The 27,085-nt window shown below is 41.3% G+C and overlaps 1 protein-coding gene across 2 annotated transcripts; it reads left to right on the top strand.

Annotated features, from left to right (window-relative positions):
• ankrd10b (ankyrin repeat domain 10b) lies at positions 1 to 26,543 on the top strand. 2 transcript variants are annotated; one of them, XM_039007136.1, is made up of 6 exons: positions 1 to 363; positions 2,960 to 3,112; positions 5,472 to 5,563; positions 21,083 to 21,351; positions 21,984 to 22,106; positions 25,171 to 26,543. In XM_039007136.1, exons 1-6 carry the CDS (start codon positions 166 to 168, stop codon positions 25,440 to 25,442), a joined length of 1,107 nt encoding a protein of 368 aa, XP_038863064.1. In that variant the 5' UTR covers positions 1 to 165; the 3' UTR covers positions 25,443 to 26,543. The 2 variants fall into 2 exon arrangements, with proteins under 2 accessions (XP_038863064.1, XP_038863065.1); XM_039007137.1 differs by lacking the exon at positions 25,171 to 26,543 and having other exon boundaries at positions 21,984 to 23,824.
• The last annotated feature ends 542 nt before the right edge of the window (positions 26,544 to 27,085 follow it).

Genomic DNA, 27,085 nt, shown 5'->3' with positions numbered 1-27,085 from the left:
CGCTGTCCATTTGTGTGTTCATTGTTAGCAGCAGCAAGCAGGCAGGTTGGCGTGTGCCTTCACGAAAAGGCACTCAACGAAACATTACCACAATCACAAAATTTGGAAACAGACGGCATTTCTTGTTATTTTCTCGCAAAAATTGTGTTTTATATTCGTTTGATAATGTCGGTGGGCATCGAGTCGGGATTCTCAAGTGAGGAGGTTCTGAACGTTCGCTTCCCACTCCACCGGGCGTGCAGGGATGGAGATATCGGTGCGTTGTGCTCGCTTCTTCAGTGTACCTCAAACCCGGCGGACCTAGCAGTGGAGGACTCTTTCTACGGCTGGACACCAATACATTGGGCTGCTCATTTCGGAAAGGTACAATATATATATATATTTTTTTACAATGAAATTATAGAGAAAAGAGGCAAGGCCTCCAGCCACTTTCAGTATACAGGCTGACACTGAATGATACATATTCACGTAGCTAGCTAACGCTAGGTAACGTACCATAATTTGGATAATTGTTGCCAGGAAATGGTTAGAAACATGTACTTTGTAGGCTGCTCTTTCTCTATAGGCTAGTGTGATGTGAAATTTGACATTGGGACTGTTGAAAATGAACAGACTTGTGCCTCCAGCTCAGAAGAATGTAATGGCCTGACTGACTAGACTCCCATCAAGCAATCAACGAATATCTTTCAGCCGTCGACGGCAAATATTTGTTATATCTGTGGCGGGCTCGATTGTTTATTGGTTGCGGTGGGAACCAATAACCTGCAACGCGCCAAAAAGGCAGTTTATAAACACGCGGGGATCCTTCCCATGCGGAAGTGTTTACATACACATTGTAAACAAGTCAACTGAAGGACGAGGTGTGCATGGTTTTAAATCAGCCTCATCACTGACTAAATACTAATGCATTTTGAGAGAGCAGAGTAAAGTACAACAACAATAGCGACACTGTATCAATTGTAGTATCTATGTCAAACAAACAGAAAACAGCACCCCCTGTCCATGTCCCTGCTTGGTTAGTGATGTGTGCCTATCTCAGCCCCAGGCATAGGTTCTAAAATCCAATCAGCCATTGACTCTGTCGCCTCCTCTGTGCTCCTGAGTGAACATGATTCACCCTGAGTTACTGTATCCGGATGGGAAGGATGGATGTTTAGATGAAACAGCAGGGTTTTAAAAATAGCACAGGCATGGTCTGCCTCACTTAATGACTGACCACAAGGCATTTTGTGTTTGTGAGAAGCAGTTGTCTTGTGTTGATCATAAAAGAGGAACTCACACCAACACTATATACACACAATATTGAGCATGGCCAACTTCCAGGTTACACCGCTGTGTTAAATGTCCTGCTACATCAGACACTGCTACAGCACTGCTGGAGGAAAACACATTTGTTCAAGCCAATCTAAGGGTCTGCCTTGAGTTTGTATTTGCATGGGGCAGGGATGCGTAATCGTCGGCCTGTGGGCCCCCTTTTGGAATGCCCTCGGATCCGATAAAGTGTGTGTGTGTAGATCTATCTATCAAAAGTTTGAACACCTACTCAAGGGTTTTTCTTAGTTAAAAAAAATATTTTCTACATTGTAGAATAATAGTGAAGACATCAAAACTAGTAACCAACAGTGTTAAACAATTCTAAATATATTTGAGATTCTTCAAAGTAGCCACCCTTTGCCTTGATGACAGCTTTGCACATTCTTGGCATTCTCTCAACCAGCTTCACCTGGAATGATTTTCCAACAGTCTTGAAGGAGTTTAAATCCCACACATGCTGAGCACGTGTTGGCTGCTTTTCCTTCACTCTGCTGTCCAACTCATCCCAAACCATCTCAACTGGGTTGAGTTCGGGTGATTTTGGAGGCCAGGTCATCTGATGCAGCATTCATCACTCTCCTTCTTGGTCAAATAGCCTTTACACAGCCTGGAGGTGTGTTGGGTCATTGTCCTGTTGAAAAACAAATGATAGTCCCACTAAGCGCAAAGCAGATGGGATGGCGTATCGCTGCAGAATGCTGTGGTAGCCATGCTGGTATAGCAGACCAAAGGACAGATTTTCACCAGTCTAATGTCCATTGCTCGTGTTTCTTGGCCAAAGCAAGTCTCTTCTTCTTATTGGTGTCCTTTAGTAGTGGTTTCTTTTCAGCAATTAGACCACGAAGGCCCGATTTCACGCAGTCACCCCCGAACAGTTGTTAATGAAGAATCTAACATATATAAAATATATTTTGATTTAACACTTTTTTTGGTTACTACATGATTCCATATGCGTTATTTCATAGTTGTGATGTCTTCACTATTATTCTACAATGTAGAAAATATAAAAAAATATAGAAAAACCCTTGAATGAGTAGGTGTGTCCAAACTTTTGACTGGTACTGTATATGTGTATCTGTGTGTTTAGAAACTCAGTAGGGTCTAAACTTACTGTTGAAAGTTAGAATAGTAGAATAAACAAGGTGCAATTTCAAAATGTGGTTGTGCATCAGCACTTTCTCTTATGTCAGTCACTGACAGTACCTCAATAAGCCCATGTCAGCTCAAATTTTTTAGTCTAGCCAGTTAACTTACCAACTCGCTTACCAACCTAAACTTTGCCTTTGCTCAGTGGTTGATTTTTATCCGCTGCGTAGTCCTAGGGGAAAAACAAAACGTGCACCCAGGGGGGGTCCCAGGACTGAATTTGGGAAACCTCATCTAGGCTAGTTAGAATTGATGCGTTATTATATTACTCTGGTGGTGCTTAACTGGGTGTGATTGTACCGGCTGTAAAAATAACCCTAGGGTGCGATTTGATTACAGGAAGTAGTCATACTGTAGGCCTTTGTCTTTTGAATTATTGTTACACTATAATGTTTTGCTTGAAGGACTGTGGATTACCTCATCATGGCAGGACAGACACAGCAGAGTATTTTCAATCCACTGTATTGGTATTTAGTAATAAAATTAATTTCTCTCTCAGTTGGAGTGTGTGACGCGTCTGGTGCAGGTGGGCTGTGGGGTCAACTCGGTGACCACGAGGTTTGCTCAGACGCCCACTCACATCGCTGCATTTGGGGGCCACCCAGAGTGCCTGCTGTGGCTGCTGCAAGCTGGTGCTGACATCAACAGACAGGTACAGTGCACATGGATGGACACACACACACACACACACACACACACACACACACACTTACCAAAACGCACACGTCTATGTGCACGCACACACAGCAGGGTTTTCGTTAACAGGTAATAGCCGGCTTTTGTCCAATCTTTATTTAATAGAAAAGCCGATTAAATAAAATGCTTGCGGCCAATTGTCTGGGAGAAGAAATCCCATTGTAAAATGTTTTTTAGCCTATTCATTGATTTTAGTTGATTTCAGTTGATGGAAATGCATTTGACTGGTCATGCTAATTGGTATATATGTCAATTAGCATACTTTAGTGGAATTAAATTGGCGTGTGTACACAGTATATTTGTTATGTATCTTATTTATCACACATGTACAGCATACAGATACAGAGCCTTTGGAAAATCTGTCAGACAGCGCAAGAAAAAACCCAATGCATATCGGTCCGTTAAATTAAAATGTTGCTGGTCAAATGTCCTGCACCACGTTTTCCTAGCGGAAACCCTGACGCATGTCCGTACCTAGAGGAAAGGGGGGCAGACCTAGTGAAAATGACAGGTGTGTGTGTGAGAGAGTGAGGCTGAGCTCAGACTGATCCTATCAGAGGGATCATCCTGGCTTTGTGCTACTCGACCTGACCCTTGACCCCTCTGGACTAGTGCCTGTTACACATAAGTAAATTCAATGTGACAGTTGAGAGGATAAATACCAAGGCACTTGCAAGAGATTCTGTTTTGTGGCTATCGTCGTTATTGAGTCCTTAATACCTGTTCAACGCTGTGTTTGAAGAGCCCCAGACAGCCTGCTTCTGCCCTCATGTTGTTGGATTAAAGACTGAAAAGCCTGTCTGAGCCCCAGGCTACTAGTTGGTGTGCATGTGTGCTTGTACGCTTATCTACATGTGAAAAGCCAATAGGGTTTGCATTTAGACTTGACGTCATCGTGTGAGAATGTGTGTGTTCTTCTGTCATGCTCTTTCGTTTCTGCTCCTGTCTTGTGTACACACACTTCACTGACCATCTCTGACGCTTCACTGCACCGCTCAGAGAAATCAGATTAGTAGGTCACGATTACATAACTTTTAGCTGCATCTCCTCTTGGCTTGCTGTAACACATCACTGTTACAGCCTACATTTTAAAATGTTCCTGATCCAACACATTTGAAAATTAGCCATCCAGTTTCCCCTGCATTAAACACATCACCCTCTTTTAAAGGCCTAATGCAGTCAAAAAGGTGATATTCCTGTGTTTTATTTCCACACTCCTCACCGGACAGTCCTAGCAAAATTTCTTGCTTGAAAATTGCTCTTTGCTAAGAAGCTATTTTTGTTTCTGTGACCATTATATAAAATATATATACAGTGATCCCTCGCCACTTCGCGGTTCACTTATCGCGGATTCGCTATTTCGCGGATTTTCATAATGCATTTTTTTTTTTTTTTTGGTGCATTGTGCTCTGCATTCTGATTCGCTAAAAACTCACTCCCGCTTCTTGTATCAAAACATGCTACGAATTGTGCTATCATTTTGTCGTCTCGTGCAGTTATGTGTACGTACATGAAACAGCTTGGCAAATTTACATTAAGTTGGCCAAATTATCTTGTAATTTCGAACATCTCCTAAACCCATAATGTCGACGAAACGCTCTGAAGAGCAGTGAAACGGCCTACACGTGAGTCACTGTATTTGTATACATGTAATAGTTGCTAATTGTAAAAAAAAAAAAAAGTTTTCTATTTCGCGGATTTCACTTATCGCGGGTCATTTTCGGAACGTAACCCCCGCGATAAACGAGGGATTACTGTATATATTATATTATTTAATTTTTATTTTAATAATTCACAGTAAGCTCCTTTTACATTTTTCCCCAGAAATGATTTGATATTGAGATAAAAACAGCTGCATTGGCCCTTTAACCCCTCCCTCCCTTGTGTGGTTTTAATAGAGCCATCCTACATTCTCTGGGTGTGGACAAATATGGCTCTGGATGAAGGAGGGATTTTGTTTTGAAAAATTCTGTGTCTGCCTCCTCCTCCTTCAGCACCTCTCTCACTTTCTCTCTCCTGAAGGAGGGATCTATTTTGAAAAATGCTCTTACTACCTTGCCACCGCCCTCCCTCTCTACCACCTTCCTCCCTCCCCCTCTCTTTCTCTCAGCCTGTGGCCCGCTGTGTAGCTGGGGTGAAGAGTTCAGGCTCTGCCCCTGGAGCACTCTACCCTGGTTTGGGAGAGGGGAGTGAGGCTAATTAACCGGCTGCATATTATTGCCGCACTAGAAACCAATGTGAGCAACTCATTCAGTTTGTGTAAATACGGTGTAACATGTTTATTTCTGTCTGTGTATCTCCTGTCTCTCTCTCAGGACTATGTTGGTGAGACTCCTATCCATAAGGCTGCCCGTGCAGGCAGTCTGGACTGTGTCAACGCTCTCCTGATTCAGGGGGCGAAAGCTGAGTAAGTCGAGCTACTGCACCCCCTGTGTGCTCGGTCTTCCACTCACTGTAACATCCAACATCTCCCATATCTACAACGTTTACAGGAGGACTCCATCAAAACTCAAGCAACCTGTACTTTCTTGTACGGTTGACACTGTGCTCCATGTTCAAACTGTGGAAATGGGTCTGTATTTTTTTTATATGGGTCTTGGGTTCTCTAGACTGATAAGGAAGTAGAATTACAACACGGGCACAACCAGTGGAATAACCTGTGCAGTTACCCTGTAACAAGCTAGTAACTGCATGCAGAGATATACCATGTTTGTAACTTTTTATATTTTATGTTCAAAACTTTAACAATGGTAAGCGCTATAGCTGCCTGTACTTACACTTTGTTACAAGGTCATTTCATGAGTTATGTCCTTAGTCAGTAGTTACTCAGGAATTGCGGCTATGAAAAGTTGTGTTGCTGAGATGTCCACCTCGGTGTAAGTCCTGTTACTGTAGGAACCAGACAAGGACAGCAGAACCATTCATTTCATTGGAGGGATACACATTTCCAGATAAATGAAGAAACAATAAAAGATTCCTGTTAACTTCAACCTGAATTCCATCATGTTGCTCCACTCTCCTTGGCTGTGCCTCTGTTTGGGCCATCTGAATTCACAACACTACCTACACCAAGGGATTCTAACTATTCCTGGAGAGTTACTGGTGGTGCAAGCTTTTGTTCCAGACCTGTAGTCACACCTGACTCAACTAATCATGGTATTCTGTTTGGAGCATGATTAGGTGCACTGAGTGTGTGCACAGGGTTGAAACAAAAGCATGCATACCCAGTCCCTTTCCATGACCTAGTCAGGTGTTTGAGACCCTATTCTTAAACTTGTCTGAGAGAACCTCGCTCTTCAGGACTAGTCACTATCTGAACATGGAGCTGTGTCTTTACAGGGAAAAAAAGTTTTGATGGAGTTCTCCTGCAAATGTGACCCGTGAGCTTTACCATATTGAAAATGTTATTTGGATGTTGTTTAAACTGTATATTATGATTTGTATAATTGAGAGCATTGTCTTCTTTGTTCACATGTTGATTTGGTAAGTGTATTTCTATAGTTGTAGCGGCTGACCAAATGCACATTTCCTCGTTGAATGAACGCAGAGAGGGGAAAGGGTAAATCCTCGTAAATCTGAACAAAACATCCTTTTTACTTGCTTGGAGGTGACACTGAAAACCCATCATCCCTTAATGAGTTTCTGCCCTCACTCCTCGTCTTATTTTCTTTGACCCAAACGATGTTATACTGAATTAGTATGAATTGTCTTAAATGCCCTCCTCTGTTCTTGCCCTTTTCAAAATGTCAGTAGATAAGTTCAAATTTTAAATAAATAGGAGAAATTCCCAACCTTGTAATGGAGAAGAAAATGATATGCTGTGCAACGGCTGCCATGATCTGAACCAAGGATGGAAGCTGTTGCCATTTTATAAAAGCTTGTTTGGTGATTTGGCAAACACTCAGATGGTAGTGAAACTACACCAGCCAGTCAGCTCCGGTGCCCAAGGTTCCAGGTAGCTGGTGAGTGGTTTAACTGATGTGAACTACACACATGCACACCTCACCCTAGACACGTGTTTTTGTGGTTCAGCAGTATTTTAGGTTTGTTTAACTCTAGAAGGAACCACAAAAGAAAGAGTTATTGTTGACACCAACAGTTGTTAATCCCTCACGCCCTCAGTATGTTTTCCAGAGACTCTGACTTCTAAATGGACACATTCAGAAACATAAAACCAGCCAGTCCTGTTTGTTGTCTTTTGGTTGAGTGCTATTTGATATACCTGAGGAATTGCAGTATGACGTAAAGCTTACATACTCACTCAACTTGCAAGACTTAAAAGGTCTGTTTGACGTGATTAGAAAGGATACAGGAGAGGCTCTGCTCGCCATACTGTGGATGTGCTCCTTAACGTTCTCAGTGCCAGCTACTTTATCTCCTTACAAGTAAATGGGTTGATTATGTAGTCTGAAACAAAAAGTGCCTCACCAAACGTCAACAGAGATTAATCTCATAGGGAGGGTGGACTATACCTGCAGTGTCCCACAGATGACGGATGTAAAATGGACAGTCTGAGGGAGATTTTTTTTTTTTTGTCCTTTTAAAACGGATGGATTTTTAATATAGGCCTGCATTTGTTCTGCTGTCAATTATTCTGTAGGTTAGATGCTGCCTGAGGCAAACTGAATTGATTGATGTTATTTATACTAGTCACACACAGATAGTGAAAAGTTAGTACATGTATTTAGTAAAGGCCACTACCATGCCCTGCAAATATGGCGCTTCCAACAGTTTTAGGATGTTCCTCATTGTATGACCAAGTACCATCGTGTTTAGGTAGACGGAGATACTAGAATCCTACTTAATGAGTAGTTTTAAAATCTTGACAAGAACACATCTGTTTGCATGGACAAGACGCATTGTTGACAGCAGCCAGCAGAGATGGTCTGTTTGACAGGGATCTAATTATTTCACAGCAGATTTTGAATGAGTTGCTAAATGATTTTTAAAAATATATTTTTAATTGATTTATGTTTTTCTGTCTCGAGGACAAATTGCACACAAACATTCATAGTTTAATTCTGTCAAGGGAATTTGAGTAAGAAATAGTTGTTTTTAAATCCTCTTCCGTCTCATCTGTGGGACAACCGGTATACATTTTCAGCTGTCCGTCATTCATAACCCGAACACACACCAGAAACTACCAGTGAGTTTATATGCCATGTGTTTATTTTAACACTGCCTGGGTTTACGATATATTCTGTTACTAGAACCTTTCTGATTAGGAAGAAACTAAACTACATGTATTGCCAGGGAGAAACAGAAACCAGCAGGACAGTGCAGCGCTTGAGGTCTACATCCCTGAACTAGTGAAATGTAACGTCTCTTATTACAGGTGGTCATAAGCTACTCTACTCCTTATTTAAGCTGACAGACAGTGAGTTATGCCATACTGCATTGAGGTGAAGTGTACTTTAGTTTCTGGCAGGCATTATGACAACTCTTATAATTCTCATCAAGTAGAGAGTTGCGACCTAACCAAACGTATCACTTAAATGAGCCTATAGTTTTGCTTGTCTTTGTGAACGACACACAAACCCGAATGCCAACAAATGTAGCCAATATTGTTATAGTAATAGTTAACCCAGGTAGAAAACTAAAATAAAACTTGGTATGTCAATTTCATTTAAAATCACTGGTGTTGGGGGGGGGGGGGAGACATCTACATTATGTTCATTCTTCTGATGAAATGTGCATTTGGTCGCCAGCTACTGAACTATTTTGAAAGTTGTTTATGACTGTTTTTCCCTAAAGGTCCTAGAAATGCTACTGTACAGCTGTTTTGAGTTACTGTTTGATGTCACCATGTTTTCTTTGACAGCTGTAGCTCATGTTCTGTTTCTGATGGCCCAGCATTCTATAGTAACAGAGAAAGCAAACTAGACAGGAGGCTCATGGCATTAGATTATTTTTTTGTTTACAATACATTCTCAAATTCAAAAATATTGCCCCGTCTAGAAAATGACCTTAGCAATTATAGGTGAAAATAAAATGAATCACAACCTTAAATATATATTAATGTTAGCCTCGTGTCTCGTTAGTACCAAGCAGTAGTTTTGTCCCCTGCATGCTTCCATTGACCTATGGTGCTTCAAAGGGCCCAAGGGTTTAACCAATAGCAAACTGGTTGTAAAATGTAGGCTAATCCACATGAAACCAGCTTTTATTTTGGCTTTTGAAAGACAAACTATAGAGGTTGTAAAAATACTAATCTCCGCAGGGTTTGGATGGAGCCATTTTCTCCTGTGCTCTGTGGTTACTTCCACATCTGCTCAGTTCCCAGAGATGGAGCTGATAAAACTGAAATGGAAACCATTGATTTATATGTATGGCTCCGGCTATAGCCTTAGTTTTCCTCCTGTGTTAAAGATAGCTATAGTTTGAGTAAATCTAGCGTATCGATGCTATTAAGAGCAAAAAATATACTTTTGGCCATGTAGTGTATGTGGACACCCCTTCAAATGAGTGGTTTCGGCTATTTCAGCCACACCCGTTGCTGACAGGTGTATAAAATTGAGTACACAGCCATGCAATCTCCATAGACAGACATTGGCAGTAGAATGGCTCGTATGGAGGAGCTCAGTGACTTTCAACATGGCACCATCATAGGCTGCCACCTTTTCAACAAGTCAGTTTGTCAAATTTATGCCCTGCTAGAGCTGCCCCGGTCAACTGTAAGTGCTGTTATTGTGAAGTGGAAATATCTAGGAGCAAGTGGTAGGCCACACAAGCTCACAGAACAGGACTGCCGAGTGCTGAAGCGCATGTAAAAATCATCTGTGCTCGGTTGCAGCAACACTACGAGTTCCAAACTGCCTCTATAAGCAATGTCAGCACAATAACGGTTTCCACGGCCGCACACACGCCTAAGATCACCATGCGCAATGCCAAGCGTCTGCTGGAGTGGTGTAAAGCTCGCCACCATTACTCTGGAGCAGGGGAAACGTGTTCTCTGGCGTGATGAATCACGCTTCACCATCTGACAGTCCAACGGATGAATCTGGGTTTGGCGGGTGCCAGGAGAACGCTACCTGCCTGAATGCATAGTGCCAACTGTAAAGTTTGGAGGAGGAATAATGATCTGGGGCTGTTTTTCATGGTTTGGGCAAGGCCCCTTAGTTGTGTTGAAGGGAAATCTTAATTTTTTTGTACATTTTTGTTGTACTTTTACCCCGTTTCTCCCCAATTTTGTGATAGCCAATTGGTAGTTAGTCTTGTCCCATTGCTGCAACTCCCTACGGACTCTGGAGAGGCGAAGGTCGAGGGCCATGCGTCCTCCGAAACACAACCCTGCCAAGCCGCGCTGCTTCTTGACACACTGTTAGTTTAACCCGGAAGCCAGCCACACCAATGTGCCGGAGGAAACACTTGCAGCTTGCAGGTGCCCGGCCCGCCACAAGGACTCACTAGATCGCGATGGGACAAGGAAATCCCAGCTGGCCAAACCCTCCCCTAACGATGCTGGGCCAATTGTGCGCGCGCTCATGGGTCTCCCAGTCACATTCGGCTGTGACAAAGCCTGGGATCGAACCCGTGGCTGTAGTGATGCGTCAAGCAATGCAGCCTTAGACCTCTGCGCCACTCAGGAAGCCTGTGAAGGGAAATCTTCATTGTAGACGATTCTGTGCTTACAACTTTGAGGCAACCGTTTTGGAAAGGCCATTTCTTGTTTCAGCATGACAATGCCTCCGTGCACGAAGCGAAAGTCCATACAGAAATGGTTTGTCGATCGGTGTGGAAGAACTTGACTGGCCTGCACAGAGCCCTGACCTCAACCCCATCGAACACCTTTGGAATGAATTGGAAAGCCGATTGCAAGCCAGGTCTAATCGCCCAACATCTGTGCATGACCTCACTAATGCTCTTGTGGCTGAATGGAATCAAGACCTGCAGCAATGTTCCAACATCTAGTGGAAAGCCTTCCCAGAAGAGTGGAGGCTGTTATAGCAGCAAAGGGGGGTGAGCACTTGTCCACATACTTTTGGCCATGTCGAGTATGCAAGCGCTCTCGCTTATGTTGTGAATCATCAGAGAATACTGAACACTTCATTTGAACTTGATCAGATGGGTGGCAATGTCCACCTGCTGTAGAGGAGACAGGGCGTCGATGCGCTAGTCTAATAGTAATGTTTACCCTTTTTAGTGCTATTGACCCATTGAAGCATGCAGACTAAATAAAATGTGCGTATTAGTTTGAAATGGAACATTACTAAAGCCCTTTAAAAAATTAAATTTACTATAAATGGCAATGCTACATAAATGCATTTAGCTTTAAATAACTTCTACAAACAACATTAGGCCGTTATTGGGCCTACCGTTCACCCGCCAGCTCTAATTCTACTGTAAACGTAGCTCTCAGTTGCACGCAGACATTCCCACACAGACTGGTGCCAGGTTTACACAACTGCTTCCTTTGAATTTTGGAAGTTATGTCTACACCAGCCAGATTAATGTTTGTTTGAGGGGAGCTTTTTAATTTAAATTAACTAATTAATTAGCTGACAAAGGAAATAGTTTATTTTTGTAAGATTAAGCCGCATGTAAAGACTTATTTTGACCGGCGGCAAATATAATTGAACATCCTAATTGAATCATATGCATAAATATAGCATTTTCTTACTGTTGCCAACTATACATTTATCATGATATTGAATAGTACATTACATTTTGAACTTTCAAATGCACCCAACCATTTCCATCCCTTTTCCTTTCACTGTGACGCATTCAGTCGTTGAGCCAAATACATCTCCATCTTTAAAAGTATATCAAAAGAATTAGAACTAATATGTGTGAACTAATACTATAACTTCCTTTTTGTCCTTAATCAAATAGGGATTTGATCTGATATTCCTTGGTCAAACTTGTCCCCATTTGGGGATATAGCTACATTGCTGCTGCTGCTGCTACACAAATTGTTAATAGATATTTATTGTACCATACTACTCTCTGCGTCTCATGAACAGAGCTCTCTCTCTCACTTCTGAAGAGGACATTTGACCAATCACAGAAGAGAAGAGAACCTTGACCAATCACAGAAGTTGCTGTCGTGGCTGCTGTTGCGCTGTGCTTTTTCTGCTTTGCCACTTTGCTCCAGTACTCTTTCCCCTTCCTGCTTCTCGCCCCTCAAGAGGAACCCCTCCTGATCTTTGCTGTGACTTTCACCTGACCTTAGATTGACCTTCTCCTTGGACATTTTGAGCGAAGATGGTGAATAAATGAAGATGTCCAACTCAGGCAGTTTACCATTTAATTTTCTTCTCACATTTTTGGTCTACTTAATGGGTGGTTCTCCCATAGACACCAATGTGATAGCAGCTAGGTCTGGTCTACGAACCAGAAAAAATGAGGGAGATTTCTCGTTCCATCTGATTTGAGCTCTTGTCTGCTCCCCCCCTCCTTCCAGTCTGACTTACCATTTAACTGACCAATACCGCTGCATTGGGCTACACTATTTACTTCAGAGGTCAAGCCTATTCAGCTTCTCAAACCACAACATGAAGAGCAGCTAGAATGACTTCTCTTTAAGATAGACCCAAATATGCAGAGCATGGACATTTTCTGAAGCCATGGAATGTGTCCTTGTTTGTGGGTTTGTCCCTGAACCATCTCAACTAGCCTGAAACATGATTATCATAATGAAGAGTTGTAACCATCTAGCATAGTGTTTTCTGCATTTCAAGACTCAAGTTCAACATAGCAAGACTATGACCTAATTTTTTGGGGGGGTTCGATAGTGGCAGTGTATTAAAACCGCAGCCCGTTATTCTGGACACGTGCTTTTCTTGTGCCCTGATCATCTTGAATCATCCGGCGCAAACATCTCAGCCTGCAGACTTGGTTGTGTTCTATCGTTTTTGATTCAGGTCTTTTATTTCCCCGTTAACACACTACTGCCCTTTTCCAGATGACATTGGACAATTTACCTAATCTCTTGGTATCATCGATCTGAGATCTTCATCAATACATGCAGAAAAGCAGCAAGTGGCGGCAGCATTCTGTTCAGGGAATTTCAGGACAAACATTCTAGTTTATTAAAATGTATAAATATATGCTTAATATACATTTATATTAGTTTGTTTCACTCAAATAGTCCTCCATTAAAATTGACAAACGTTCAGTCAACCTCGAATACCTAATAACATGCATAGATCGTTTTGATGCTTAACACGTCAATATTTTATTTTATTTCACTTTTGCGTTCTCCTTTTGGATTTCTTGTCATGAGCCTCAAGCACATTCAGGATTTTACAATGAGCTCCTCTAGGGGGAAAGCTCAGCATAGGTAGTTGATAAATCACTCCGGGTAGGGTAGTGGATAGAGAATAGTCCAGAGTAGCACAGTCTCTAGGGTCAAACAGTGCCTGAACTATTTAACTGTATAATGCTAACAATTCTGTCATAATGGTTCTGAATAACTGTCATATTATACCTTTTATAGGGCCTATACTATTTCTGCTGCGTAGAAGAGAAACTGTTCTGTTTTTGAATGTCACCTTCAGTATTAACCCTATGATACCATAAGATCTGTTTTGATTATCTGATCTTCTGTCACCTTTTCCCTTATGAAAGTGGCATTAAGAAAGAAATACTCCAGAAAAATTTTATGATCTCTTCTTCTTTTGTACTGTTAACAAATAAGACTCAGAAACCTCCACGTCTCAATGTTTTGCAGCCATTGAATTCGAAATGACTTGATTTTTTCAAGTAATCCTAGAAAAGGGGGAGAATAGACACTGCAGAGTCTGCCCCGTTCCCTGGGATAGCCGTACTGTTGTGGCATTGAGTGTTCTCACTATCGCTTCCTATCTACACACTGGCAAACTGTTGAGGTATTTCTTGCGGTGATTGGTTTTAATGCTAGGAAATTTATGAATATTTTTAAAAAGTAAATTTCTTTAGACATGTTTAGACCTGCATGCTTTGCTTAATATTACCTGTTCCTGTATTTATTTGTTTCTGTTTGTAAACTAACCGTAGGACCCATTTGAGTAGTGAGCTTTAATCAGTCACAGGTCAGCATGATTTTAGGATCTCTCTTGAAGGTGATAGGCTAGCAACAGAAGACAGTGGCTGTGTGCTCAGAACTCAAAAGCAAAGCATACCAGGCATTTAAAAAGAGAAATTAACGCTTCCTTACTTACTGTTCAGATTCGGACATGATCATTTCAAATCCAACAGGCTGATTCTTCAAGGTACTGTATCATTCTTCAGCATTTCACACACAGGTGACGGGTCTCACTGACAGGACATTATGATTGTTTATTATTGTAGATATCATTATGGGGTGTGTTGAGGTTAAAATAAGGATGGCCTTAATTTCCCCCTCTCTCCCTGACCTGAACCATGGATTCATCAAACTTTTCAGCAAAGCAAAACATTAAGTGGATTGATTACTTTGTCACTAGAGCACTGGTTTCCAACCTGCGGTCTGCAGAGGTGTACAGCAGGTTTTCTGCAATAAAATAAATATCTTCCATATTTTAACAGTTGGGGGTATTAGTGGTATTCTAAGCAATTTTACATTACTTTTCACAATGCAAATTAATAATTACATTGATTGCTAAAATTCACTAAATGTTATGTTGAAAAAATTATGCGACTCTACGAATGTTGGTCCTCAAGCTTTTGATGGTGATTTGGTTGTCCCCGTAACGGAAAATGTTGGGAACCGCTGCACTAGAGGAACCAAATGGGAGCAGAGGTGCTGGGATGTGGTGAGAGGTTTGGAGATGGAATGTAGAGGGCTAGAAGTCAGGGGGAGGAAGAGGGGAAATGCAAGGCCTCCCTTATCTAAAGGATTTTCCCTGAGCAAGACAGCAATTAGCCTGTCGTTGTCCATGCCAACTCTGACATGTCATTCGATAGGCTCCCCTGCTGAGGTATGTGATGCGTTACACCAGAGACAGAAAAATAATCATAGCTGAAAGCAACAAAAAGAAAACTGCAGGATTAAAAACCCACTTAACTAAGTGTTTTTATTGGACATTCCGTCTTAATTCAAGGCACCTTTACCATATTCAGGGACGTGAGATCTGATTCAAATGCACAAAATACATTGTCCTCTTGACTTACTAGCCATAGTTTATTAATGGATTACTGTAGATGCTTGAGTCAAAATTTAAAAAAAAATCTTGCCATGTAGTATTTAATCAGTACATGAAAAAGAACATAGGCTAACTGCATCCAAACATGCCTTTTATTGTGCAGGAACAATGTTTTTGGGACCTGTCTCCAGATATAATTCACAGGAGACTGGGATATTTCCTATTGCTTATTGACCTATTTAAAGACCAGACAACACATGCAGAAAGAGTAACTAAAATAGAGCCTCTACAGTGGGGCTCGGATCCTGTGAAGGGAAATACAACATTATTATCAAGCTTTAACAGCACTGAGCACAGTGTTGCCAAAATAGAGGGGTTACTATGGAGACGCTTGGAGATTTTGATAGAGTTGGAGAGGGACAAGAAGAAGAAGAGAGAAACTACTCCATCTCCATAATTAAGAAGTGAAACGACAGAACTCCAGCTGAGGATCCGAAGTTGAGGGTTTAGATTAGATAACGCTTCGTCTGGATAGATTAACTGTCCATTACTGGGTTTGAGTCAAAGGCCATTATTGACGGGCCATTATTGACATGCCAATTGATGATACATCTAATAATGCTGAGATTCTAATGTCGTCTACCAACTCATTCAAGTGCAATAATTAATTGAAACATTAAAGTAAAATTGTCAGTGAAATATATTTTCCCTCTGTCTCAGTAGTTGTATTTCAGTAGCTGGAGGTCATGTATGTAGCTGATATTCAGTTTGAGGGTTCATTAATGAAGTTGTGACAATTTACTTAAAGGGGTGTTCACAATGCCTCCATTGGCTTTTGTGAATGGACATTTATCACCAACACTTCAATTAGTCTCACTGAGGGTTTTTCAGACTGGATGCCAGTCTGTTTATGCTATAACCAACTCCTTTGTCGTTGTCATGGCATCATAATGATAATCAATCAAATATATTTATAAAGCCATTTTTACTTCAACCGATGTTACAACGTGCTATACAGAAACCCTGCCTAAAACCCCAAACAGCAAGCAATGCATTTGTAGATGCACGGTGGCTAGGAAAACTCCCTAGAACGGCAGGAATCTAGGAATAAACTTAGAGGAACCAGGCTATGACGGGTGGCCAGTCCTCTTCTGGCTGTGCTGGGTGGAGAGAAGAGAACATGGCCAAGATGTTCAAACGTTCATAGATGACCAGCAGGGTCAAATAATAATAATCACAGTGGTTGTAGAGTGTGCAACAGGTCAGCACCTCAGGAGTAAATGTCAGTTGGCTGAGTAGTTAGAGGATAAACAGTGACATCCTTGCAATGGGGACCACTTTGTGTACAAAGGAGCATCACAGAATGTTTCCCAGAAATGTTGGTAGTTGGCTTCTTTTTCTGACTACTTTCATGTGTTTCAGTCACACATTTATTCTACATATTATGCAGAATGTAATGTAATCGAATTTGAGGGGAAAAAACTATGTAAACGTGTGGTTTATCTGAAAATGTTTTAATATACTTCATATAAAGGAAACGGCAACATAAAGTGTCTTAATAAGGTGTTGGGCACCACGAGCCAGAACAGCTTCAATGCACCTTGGAATAGATTCTATAAGCGTCTGGAACTCTATTGGAGGGATGTGACACCATTCTTCCACGAGAAATTCCATAATTTGGTGTTTTGTTGGTGGTGGAAAACGCTGTCTCAGGCGTCGCTCCAGAATCTGTTCAATTGGGTTGACTGAGACAGCCATGGCATATGGTTTTCATGCTCATCAAACCATTGTGACCACTCGTGCCCTGTGGATGGGGACATTGTCATCCTATGGGGGCCTGCCCAGCTTTTTTATACATGACCCTAAACATGATGGGATGTTAATTACTTATTTAACTCGGGAACCACACATGCTTAGTATACAATATACGTTGTAACCTCATTTACTCTAGTGTTTCCTTTATTTTCAGACCGTTCCCTGTTATATTCAATGAAGATTGGTGGGGGCTACAGTCTGTTCATAACATGTAGAGTGCTCCATTATTTTCTTCACCCAATAACTGACAAAGGATCTGTGTGGGGTGATGAAAGCTTGGCCATTATGGTAGTACAGGTAAAAGAATGGTTAAAGCGTTACGTATCACATTACATGTCACTCATTAATGTAACGTCGTAAGGTAGTCTGAGGAGCAACCTGTCACTTTGGATATGTTTCCACAGGCAGCCCTATTGTAATATCTCTCTTCACTAATTGGTCTTTTGACCAACAGATCTGAAAAATATCCAATGTGAAAAGATCTGATCTGACTGGTCAAAATACCAATTAGTGGGAAAAATATCAGTATTGGGCTACCTGTCTACCTGCAGCCATTGGTACTTTTGGGTGTATGCTATCCCATCGGTTACTCCAGGATCTGATTACACATTACGGTCAAATTATGGCTCCCGAGTGGCGCAGCAGTCTAAGGCACTGCATCTGTGCTAGAAGCGTCACTACAGACACCCTGGTTTGAATTCAGGCTGTATCACATCCAGCCGTGATTGGGAGTCCCATACTGCGGCACACTATTGGTCCAGCTTTGTCCGGATTTGGCCAGCGTAGGCCGTCATTGAAAATAAGAATTTGTTCTTAACTGACTTGTCTAGTTAAATAAAGGTTACAAATTATTGTAATGAAATGTTATTTCCATGATTTCTTCTTACAGCCCATGTGCTCTAAAAAAAAAGACTATTGTTGTAAACAAGAACACGTTTGCAGTTTGACTCTTCGTTATTTTTCTATATAAAACAAACTTAAAAGGATCTTTAGTCTGTGTAATTTATCCATAATACATCAGTCAAATTCAAGGAGGTGGAGTTACTACCTTTAAAAATAAAAAAAATCCCTATATTTTAATGACACATCTGGTCTTTGTTAGTTACAGCAGGGGGTGGGTCCAGGCCTGGGATTGGATCAGAAGGTTAGGGGTTAGGCTGTAGACTGTTCCTCCTTAACAAAGTGGGACAGAATGGGAGATTATTGGTGGGATTATTTCTAAACTCTGACCTTTCAGTGACTGACTATTTCCTTCCTAATAAGATAATTCTTTCATCAGCGCCTCATTATTTGGGTCATAGTTCAGATATAAATAGACTGAAAGATGGGTCTCTAACTGTATGTGTACACATTGCATATAACCTACATAGTATCATTTAGTTTGGTTGATCATAAACGATATCCTGTTTCTCCCTTCAACATATTCACTTGCAGAGTTGGGTTGAAATGTTACCTGATTACCTATACAAAAATGGGTTATTTCTCAGAGAAGCCAGAACAGAATACTTGGCGTCTTGTTCTTTGTGCACATTGTGTTCCCCACACTGGTTGTCTCAGATTCTCTGGCACCCTGAATGATTGTTACTCCTCTTAGTGAGACCCGTCAATCTACATGCTCACAACAACATTCTATATAAACACAGCTGTTGCTTGAAGGTAGAATCTCTTGGAAGCGTTAATTTTTGTTTTTTCAAACTTGGTCAGAAGGGGGGGAATATGTATGCAAGTTAATCATGTGATTTTTTTTATTTTTATTCAACAGAGAAATGTGATCTCAAGCACGTTGTTTGTATTTTTGTTTGACTGCACATTAAGATAGTAATAGGGAGTGTAAGAGAAACAAAGCAGTGAGTTTATGAATGAGTGAACCGTATCTAAACTGAAGTGTGTGTATATAACTTCCTGGATGTCACTGGGTTGCTGCACCTTTCACTTTATGTATATTTACAATTGATATTTCTACAGTACATCCATAAGATGACGACCACGTACAGCAACACAAAACACTAGGGTAGTTTCTCAGTTTTCATTTGTTCTTAGTGCATCATTGGAATCTATGAGAGGCACACACTGCCCACAGAAGGTCAAGTGTTCCCGTTTTCTCATTTCCAAATAGAAGTTCATTCCTTGACACACAGGCCTGCTTCAACCCTCTTCCCCTCACAAAGACCTGGTTGTTCGCCTTGCACAATCATTTTGCTGCAGAATCCAATGGTGTTTAGCCTCAGAAACAACAAGTGTAGAACTGTTCTCCCGCCAGCCAGCAGAAATTTTGGGCAATTGGCATCCAGACAGTCAAGCTTATGGCCTCCGTTTGCTTAGAGTATTTTTCTAGACACTTCCAGGAAATGAATTGAACCGGTTCCATGGCAGCGCAGACCTCTATCCTTACAAGGGAATGTTTTTGGTCTGCTACAACGCATGCCAGGACAGGAACAGTGACCTGGCAATTCTTTACTTGTTTATGACCTACTTAGAAGCGGGTCTTTTTGGTCTGGCCCTATTTGATAGCTTTATATTTGGCTTAGTACCCAGGTTAGAGTAGTACTATATTTTAGACTCATTTGCTTTGACACTCACTTATCCCTTTCACCTTTTTTACAAAATAATTTAAAAATCCAGACCGAGAGCCGCCCAAACACTGATGCAAGAGTGACGCTAATACGCTGAAGTGTTACCCACCCAGTGACATCCTTGCCTTATGGATAGCATATCTAGAAGCATTATGGAAATCATGCTCACTGCATTGCTGTTTGCTCATTCATAAAGTCCTACTGTATGTTTATTACAGGTTTATAGCGGCAACAGAAAATGACTAAACAGACTGTTATGCACACACCTAAATCTGAGACCAAATCACCCATCGGTATTGTTGTTGTCTGTTGCGATACCAACGTGGACGGTATGGTGTTTTCTTAACCTTATTGGGCCCTTCTGATTGGATGCCAGCCGCTTTGACACCATGACATGTCTGTTTTCATTTAAAAAAAAATGATCTTAAACAATGAGTGGCACTGAGCGCCAACTCATCGAGTCTCTTTTTCACTTTCCTATCCTGGAAGAAAGAAGACATCTTTGGTCATTCTTGTTCCTTGAAGATTACGCTGCCATTCTGTTCGTTTCTTCTTTTGCTTTTCCTTTCCATGTCTTTTCCCTCTTTTTTTCTTTTCTTTGTCTCATCAAAACATGGACATCATGGATGAACTGAAAAAGGCCGCTTCCCCTGATATGTGCCTAACCGATGAGGAGTTGGAGGACCTCTGAATGCCTGTCCTGTGGCCTGCAGTTTGACCATATTTAGAAAGAGAACTTTGATCCTGTGTTGCCAGTCTCTTCTACTCACTTTGTCAAGATTGTCATTATTCAGCTTTTTTAGACCTAAAGTTTCAAAGGCACTTTTCTTAAATTCTCTCATTCATAGATACATACATGCACATACATTTTCCACAAGGTAAACTTGACCATGATTTTGAACCTGCTCAACATCTCTGTACCTGAACGTCAAGAATTGACACCACCTTGCATAACTTTTAATGTGAAGGAAATGTCTTCCTTTGGAAATCTGTGCCAATTTGGGATGTCACCAATCCAAAACCGAAAAATTCCTCTTTGTGATGGCTTTGAACTGAACTAGTCCATGATCTCCAAGGACGTACATTTCTTCTGCTCAATCTTTCAGACATTTGATACCAGGAATCAACCTAAGGAATATTTTGACATTTTGAACAAAACTATTTCTGGGATGTGGAAGTGATTTTGGTTTTGAGATTCACGCATTATTCAAATGTGTGTATAACAGTTGTTTATCATGTTCTCTTGCAGTGGACATATTTACGTGTCATTTAAAAATGTATTTTATTTCCAAAACCTTAAATTATAATAAATAAAGGGCAAAAAATGATCTAATAGGATCAGTCGTCATCTCTCCCTCAGAGATGATGTTAGACTAGCAGAGGCAGTCAGGGACCTGTGTGTGTATGTGAGATTAAGTGTGTGTGTGTATGTGTGTGATCCCTGGCTATGGCAGGGTGTGGGTTTCTCTAACACTATCTTCTCTTATTGCACAGTATGAGGAACGCTAGTGGGCTGTCCGCTGCTGACCTGGCCCATGCCCAGGGGTTTCGCGAGTGTGCCGAGATACTATCCAATGCCCAGAACCTGCAGCGGTACCAGAACCTGACCCAGCTTAATGGCTTTGGTCTGAATGGTGCCATCCAGAACGGAGGCCACTCCCACCCTCTCATTCAAGGGCGGAGCCTCCTTAACGGGGCACCAAATAGAAAGAGGTCGTTTGATAACATGGAAGATAATCAAATCAAGAAGGCCAGAACTGAAGGTTAGGTTTTTGCATTTGTTAGCATTTTTTATACTTTATAAAAAATAACCTAATCAAACCTGGGAGGAGATTATAAATGTTTTTCATGACTTTCCATAATTATACGTGATAAAGCATCAAGTGTCGAAACCTCATAAACTCCTGTTGTAAAACCAGGATTAACCTTTGAGTGCTGGCCTATTGAGAATCTGGTTGAATACATTATTGTTCCCTTAGTTGTGCAGCGTTACAATGAGCAGTATGAAGAAAGGGATGGGAGGGGACTTACCCGTGGCTGCTTGCCAGGCCTCTGATGTTGGCATGTGTAAATGCATGGCTTGTTTTATTGGACTTCTGCAAACTCTGGAGTAGAATTGTGAGCGGTTGCCAGGAAGTTGATTGACGCTGCAGGGTATCAGGTAATGGGGCAGTGGATGATTATTGCTGAATGAAGCCTACAATTGGACTTTGGACTCACTGAGTGAGGTTGATTATTCTAGCATGCTAAATATCAGTCTCCCCTTATGCCCAGGCAGCTGTGCATGATGGAATTACCTCTTTGGGACTGTAGGGTATTCTGCCCTGTATGTCGTGTTCTCATCTAGTCCTGTTCTTGATGGTAGTTCAACACGCTCATCCACTGCTCTCACCAGGTCTGTGCCTGCCGCTGGGGATGCTGAACGGGAATGGGTTGGTCTGCGGTGTCGGAGAGGTACTGATGGAGAGCATGCACCAGGAGAGTATGGAGTCAGCAGCGCCGCCGGCAGTGAGCTCAGGTGGGCCAGGACCCTTTGCGTTTGGGATGAATGGGTCTGCGCCGGTGCCAGGCCTGGTGAGCCAGGGGGGAGTGGAGGTGTCTACCCCAGCCGCTAAGGAGCAAGAGATCTTCACTGTGGCCTCCATGCAGATCCCCTGTCGCTGCACTAACTCCTACGCCTACCTGTAGAGGCCTTAGTGTGTTGAGTAAGAGTGTTGACCCTCCTAGTGGTTGTATCTTGGTAGAATGTCCACCAGGCCCTCTCTGGCCATGTTTTCCAACAGATGGCATTACTTTTTTTTGCATGGTATTGTTGGGTTTTTGGCATGGTATTGTTGGGTTTTTGGCATGGTATTGTTATACTCTTGCGGTTCTAAAAAAAGGGGTGTAAATAACTTGTATACATTGTACCTACATGTTATGAAAAACATTGCCTTGCTACCATAATCGCTAGAGAAACATTTGTTTTTTATGTTTCGTTTTACTGGTAGCTTTGAATGATTCACAAAATTCTTGTTAAAAAATCTCGTGTTTTTGGCAAAGCCCCTTTTAGGGTGATTGAATTCTGTTTTGCACAATTATCCTTCCACCTCCCCTACATTGCACAATGTTAACTGTAATAACGTTGTCAAATGATAATTACAGTTATTTAATGTAGAAACACCCACACCGTGGGAACAATGTACTGAAACAAGCCTCAGTTTATGGAGAAGGTTAGACTTCAAGTCATTGAGGCTGCACTGACGTTTCCCTCTGCATCATGAATATGCAATGACAGAATTCTGCCCTTTTATGATGATGAGTTAGACAGTGATGTGTTTACTGAGTACTGTATTTAATGGTGCCATTGTGACGCCGCTCCACCCAATAAGGGGCAAAACACAGAATTTGTCCATCTCATGTCAGAATGAAGAGGCCACTAGAGAATGTTCCTACCCTCAGTGTAATGAGATGAAGCATATTTGTTTTATTAGTTAAATTTTCCCCTCTGAGAAACATTTGTATTAACTCTTGTCCTGTAGCTATAAAGCTATTTAGTTTTTTTTATACAAAAACTCTTATGCCAAAGCATATCTTTACATAAATATATAAAGTACATAAACCTTCGCTATGCAGCTTTTCTATATTATGTGAGCTTTTAGGTATTTCCAAGGTGCTATTTGAACTGACACTGTCCTGTTAGCTAGCAGACTGGAGACTTTGGTTCTGTTAGACACTCCTAGTGCCCCTTCTCTTTCTGATTTTCTAGGAGAGGACTTTGTACGCTTTTCTGTATAGCCTAGTACCTATTGTGTGGTGTTAAATGGTTTAGTTTATATTGACTGTTTTTCTAAGTGTTGGCTTGTTTTGTTGTATTATAATGTACTATTGCTTTGCTAACTTCACTAATGACAAAAGTTAAATATTGAAATATGATAAATGAGTGTGATTAGTAGTGCTACCATTTTCACGAAACAAGGGGAAGCTACTCTTTCCTAAGGCTGGAAATCGTTTGAGAAAAAAAAAGAAAAGGAACCTTCGTAAATATATTGTTCAAACTTAAAATCCCTCCTCCCATCCATCTGCTTCATACATGAAGGACAATTGTTCTGTCAAGGAATCTGCCCTGCACTATTATTCAGTCTGTACAGAATCACAAATTTAACGAGTAGATTGCATTTATTAGAGCTTCTGATGCTCAGTGCTGAGTAGTTTTGTATACTTTTAAACTCATTAAATGTTCATTCCTTTGAATAACATGATGGTGGCGTTGTTTTTTTTGTGTACATGAGAAAGAATCTCAACATTGGTCTGAACACAGAGGAGTAATCTATTTCATCTTTCAATTGAAGTGCCCTGAATGACTGGGAGGTTTGGCGCCCTCTAGTGATATTGAGATAGCTGGGCAGGCCCTCAGTTGTGCTGTCTTGTTTCTAACAGGCTGACTACGCGGCGTGAGCGTTGCAAAATAATTTCGGAAATCTATACTTTTCAATTATTGCACCTACACTGCTCGCCCGCGCCAACGAGCGTCTGCGTTGCCAAGGGCTAAAATAGAAGTCAGTTGTATTGTGACGCAGATTGCGCTGCAAGTCCTGCCTCTCCCATCTCCTCATTTGGTTTATAGAAGCAGGTACCCACGTGCCATCTCCTCGTTGGTGGTAATGGGTCAAACCGGTAACCCAACTGCGCGCGTGCGCCATCGTGCATAAATGTATTTTGTCCACCCACACCAAACGCGATCACAACACGCAGGTTAAAATATCAACACAAACTGAACCAATTACATTAATTTGGGGACAGTTCAAAAAGCATTAAACATTTATGGCAATTTAGCTAGCTAGCTTGCACTTGCTAGCTAATGTGTCCTATTTAGCTAGCTTGCTGTTGCTAGCTAATTTGTCCTGGGATATAAACATTGAGTTATTTTACCTGAAATGCACAAGGTCCTCTACTCCGACAATTAATCCACACAAACGGTCAACTGAATCGTTTCTAGTCATCTCTCCTAGGCTTTTTCTTCTCTTGACTTTATATTGCAACGCTCGTGCACGCGACAGTCAGCCTGTTAGGATTATTCCCCATTACAGCAAGTGGTGGCAGCATGTTAAATTCTTGTTTCTAGGACTATATGATTATGTCTCATTGAAACCATCTTAAGCATGGTGTTTTATGACGTTGTCATCTGTGTTGACATCTATAAGGGACTTTGATCGTCTCATCTTGCCTGAACCAATGGGAGTGGGGAAGGTGGAGAAACTTGGGAAGTGTGCCGAGGAGGAGCAGTGATTGGTGTGTCAATATAACCAGGAAGAGTACAGTGAATCAGGATGTGACCCAATGCAATCAAGTTCAAGGGTGAAAGATAACGACATTATGTAAAATTTTCTGGAACCCATTTGGCAACCTATCGATTTGAATTCCTGCATAGATTGAATCACAGGTTTACAGTTTCTGAAATGTTCATCTCTAAGGGGAATAGTTGTGCAAAACAAAATCAATTCGTATATATTTGCTTATCTCTGAGTATGAAGTTGTGGCCCCGTACTGGCAAACACAGTATTTGAAATTATTTTGACCAGGTGTCTCATTTCCAATGGCAGGTGACCCTCTAGAAGCAGGTTTAGGGTGTGAGGGGACCCCCTTAAACAGGCACTGCCCCCCAACACACCTGAATGGGTGTGACTCTACCATCGCCCCTGCCGACATCGTCCCCCACCACGTCTACAGGGATGCAGCAGAGCACATGGTTGCCACTGGTAACGCGGGCAGCCAGGTGGAACACCAGACATCGGTGAAGGCAGAGCAGCAGTACAACCATCAGCAGTATAACCATGCCCTGTTCAGCACCATGCTCCTCTACCACGGCTCCTAAGGTGGAAGGATACCATTGTCAGGCCATCCCTCGGTTTGCCTGTCATTTATGCTTGATGTAAGCAAGCATTCATACGCCTTAAAACCATGAAGTGAGTTGAGTGGCTGCTTCTTTATATGGTCATTGTGTTGTTTATTTATGTAAAGGGAAGGGCCATCTCTCCTAAAGGGGAGTGTTTACTTTTTTAGTTTATGGGTATGAAATGTTCTGTAAAACAGTCACTTGTTTCGTGATACCTTTTTGTGATGTGAAAAGTCAATTTTGAGTGGCTAAAGAAAAAGCTACAGTTAAGGCATATACTGCATTCTCTTTATTTTCAACTTAATGTTTATACATCTGTTTGTTCAGTTATCCTCGGGTCAAAACTAGCCTGAATGTAAATGAAAGTGTTATGTGAGATGTCTCAAATGAGATGGGTTTTTCTGAATAATGAAATGCCTCAACCTTTGAAACTCTTGTTTGTTTGAAGAATGTCTTTTAACTATGAGGCAGGTTTTGTTTTGTAATCCTCGTTCATCTGTATCCTGATAAATTAAATGACCTAAAAGCACATTGAGATGTGATTATTCTTCTAATTGTCAGATGTAACTGTATGCACTAATGGATGGGGAACAAGACATTGAAATACAGATAGGATATTGAACTACTATCCTGTATCCTTTATGGCTCGTATAAAGATTGAAAATCTGTTTATTCAATAAGTAAACTGAAATTGAATTTCCAAATTGGACACATGGGATTGGCATTTCAATGTACTTTTTGTACTGAGTGAAGTGACCCTGGGTGCTCTGGACCCTCTGTTGGATTGCATATGACATGACCCATTTGTTAAATCATGGGTTTGAGTTGTACTTACTGCAACAAGTCCCTGTGTTGCATAGTAAGTGTTATTCAACACCATTTGACCACCCAGGTGCCTGGCAACTGCACGGGAACACTGCAGACAATGGATTTATGCTCTGTCCCCGTGCATGTGTGTCCTGGCTGACATCCGCAGTGTGGTCTAGGCCTCCGTGGATAATGGGACAAATCGACTTCTCTTTTTTATGTACACTGTACCAAAATATAAACCGTGTTTGGTAAATAAAGTGTTGTAAAGTGTTGGTCCCATGTTTCATGAGATTAAATAAAAGATCCCAGAAATGTTCCATACGCACAAAAACATTTCTCTCAGATTTTGTGCAAAAATATGTTTACATCCCTGCTAGTGAGCATTTATCCTTTGCCAAGATAATCCTTCCACTTGACAGGTGTGGCATATCAAGAAGCTGATTAAACAGCATTTTTATTTATTTATTAAACATTTTTATTTAACCAGGTAGGCCAGTTGAGAATAAGTTCTCATTTACAACTGCGACCTGGCCAAGATAAAGCAAAGCAGTGCGACAAAAACAACAGTTACACATGGGATAAACAATCGTACAGTCAATAATACAATAGAAAAATCTGTATACAGTGTGTGCAAATGAAGGAGGTAAGGCAATAAATAGGCCAATAGTGGCGAAGTAATTACAATTTAGCAATTTACACTGGAGTGATATGTGCAGATGAGGATGTGCAGGTAGAAATACTGGTGTGCAAAAGAGCAGAAAAACAAAACAAATATGGGGATGAGGTAGGTAGTTGGTTGGATGGGCTATTTA

Source organism: Salvelinus namaycush, chromosome 13 (genome assembly GCF_016432855.1).
Source record: "Salvelinus namaycush isolate Seneca chromosome 13, SaNama_1.0, whole genome shotgun sequence".
NCBI lineage: Eukaryota > Metazoa > Chordata > Actinopteri > Salmoniformes > Salmonidae > Salvelinus > Salvelinus namaycush.
This window is presented reverse-complemented; position numbering and strand designations above follow the sequence as displayed.

What these genes read in the sequence shown, in the direction of transcription:
- ankrd10b (XM_039007136.1), top strand. Translation starts at nt 166, where the DNA reads ATGTCGGTGGGCATCGAGTCGGGATTCTCAAGTGAGGAGGTTCTGAAC. An exon ending in GTGCTGACATCAACAGACAG is followed by an intron (nt 3,113 to 5,471) that starts GTACAGTGCACA and finishes TCTCTCTCTCAG; the next exon opens with GACTATGTTGGTGAGACTCC. An exon ending in CAAGAAGGCCAGAACTGAAG is followed by an intron (nt 21,352 to 21,983) that starts GTTAGGTTTTTG and finishes TGCTCTCACCAG; the next exon opens with GTCTGTGCCTGCCGCTGGGG.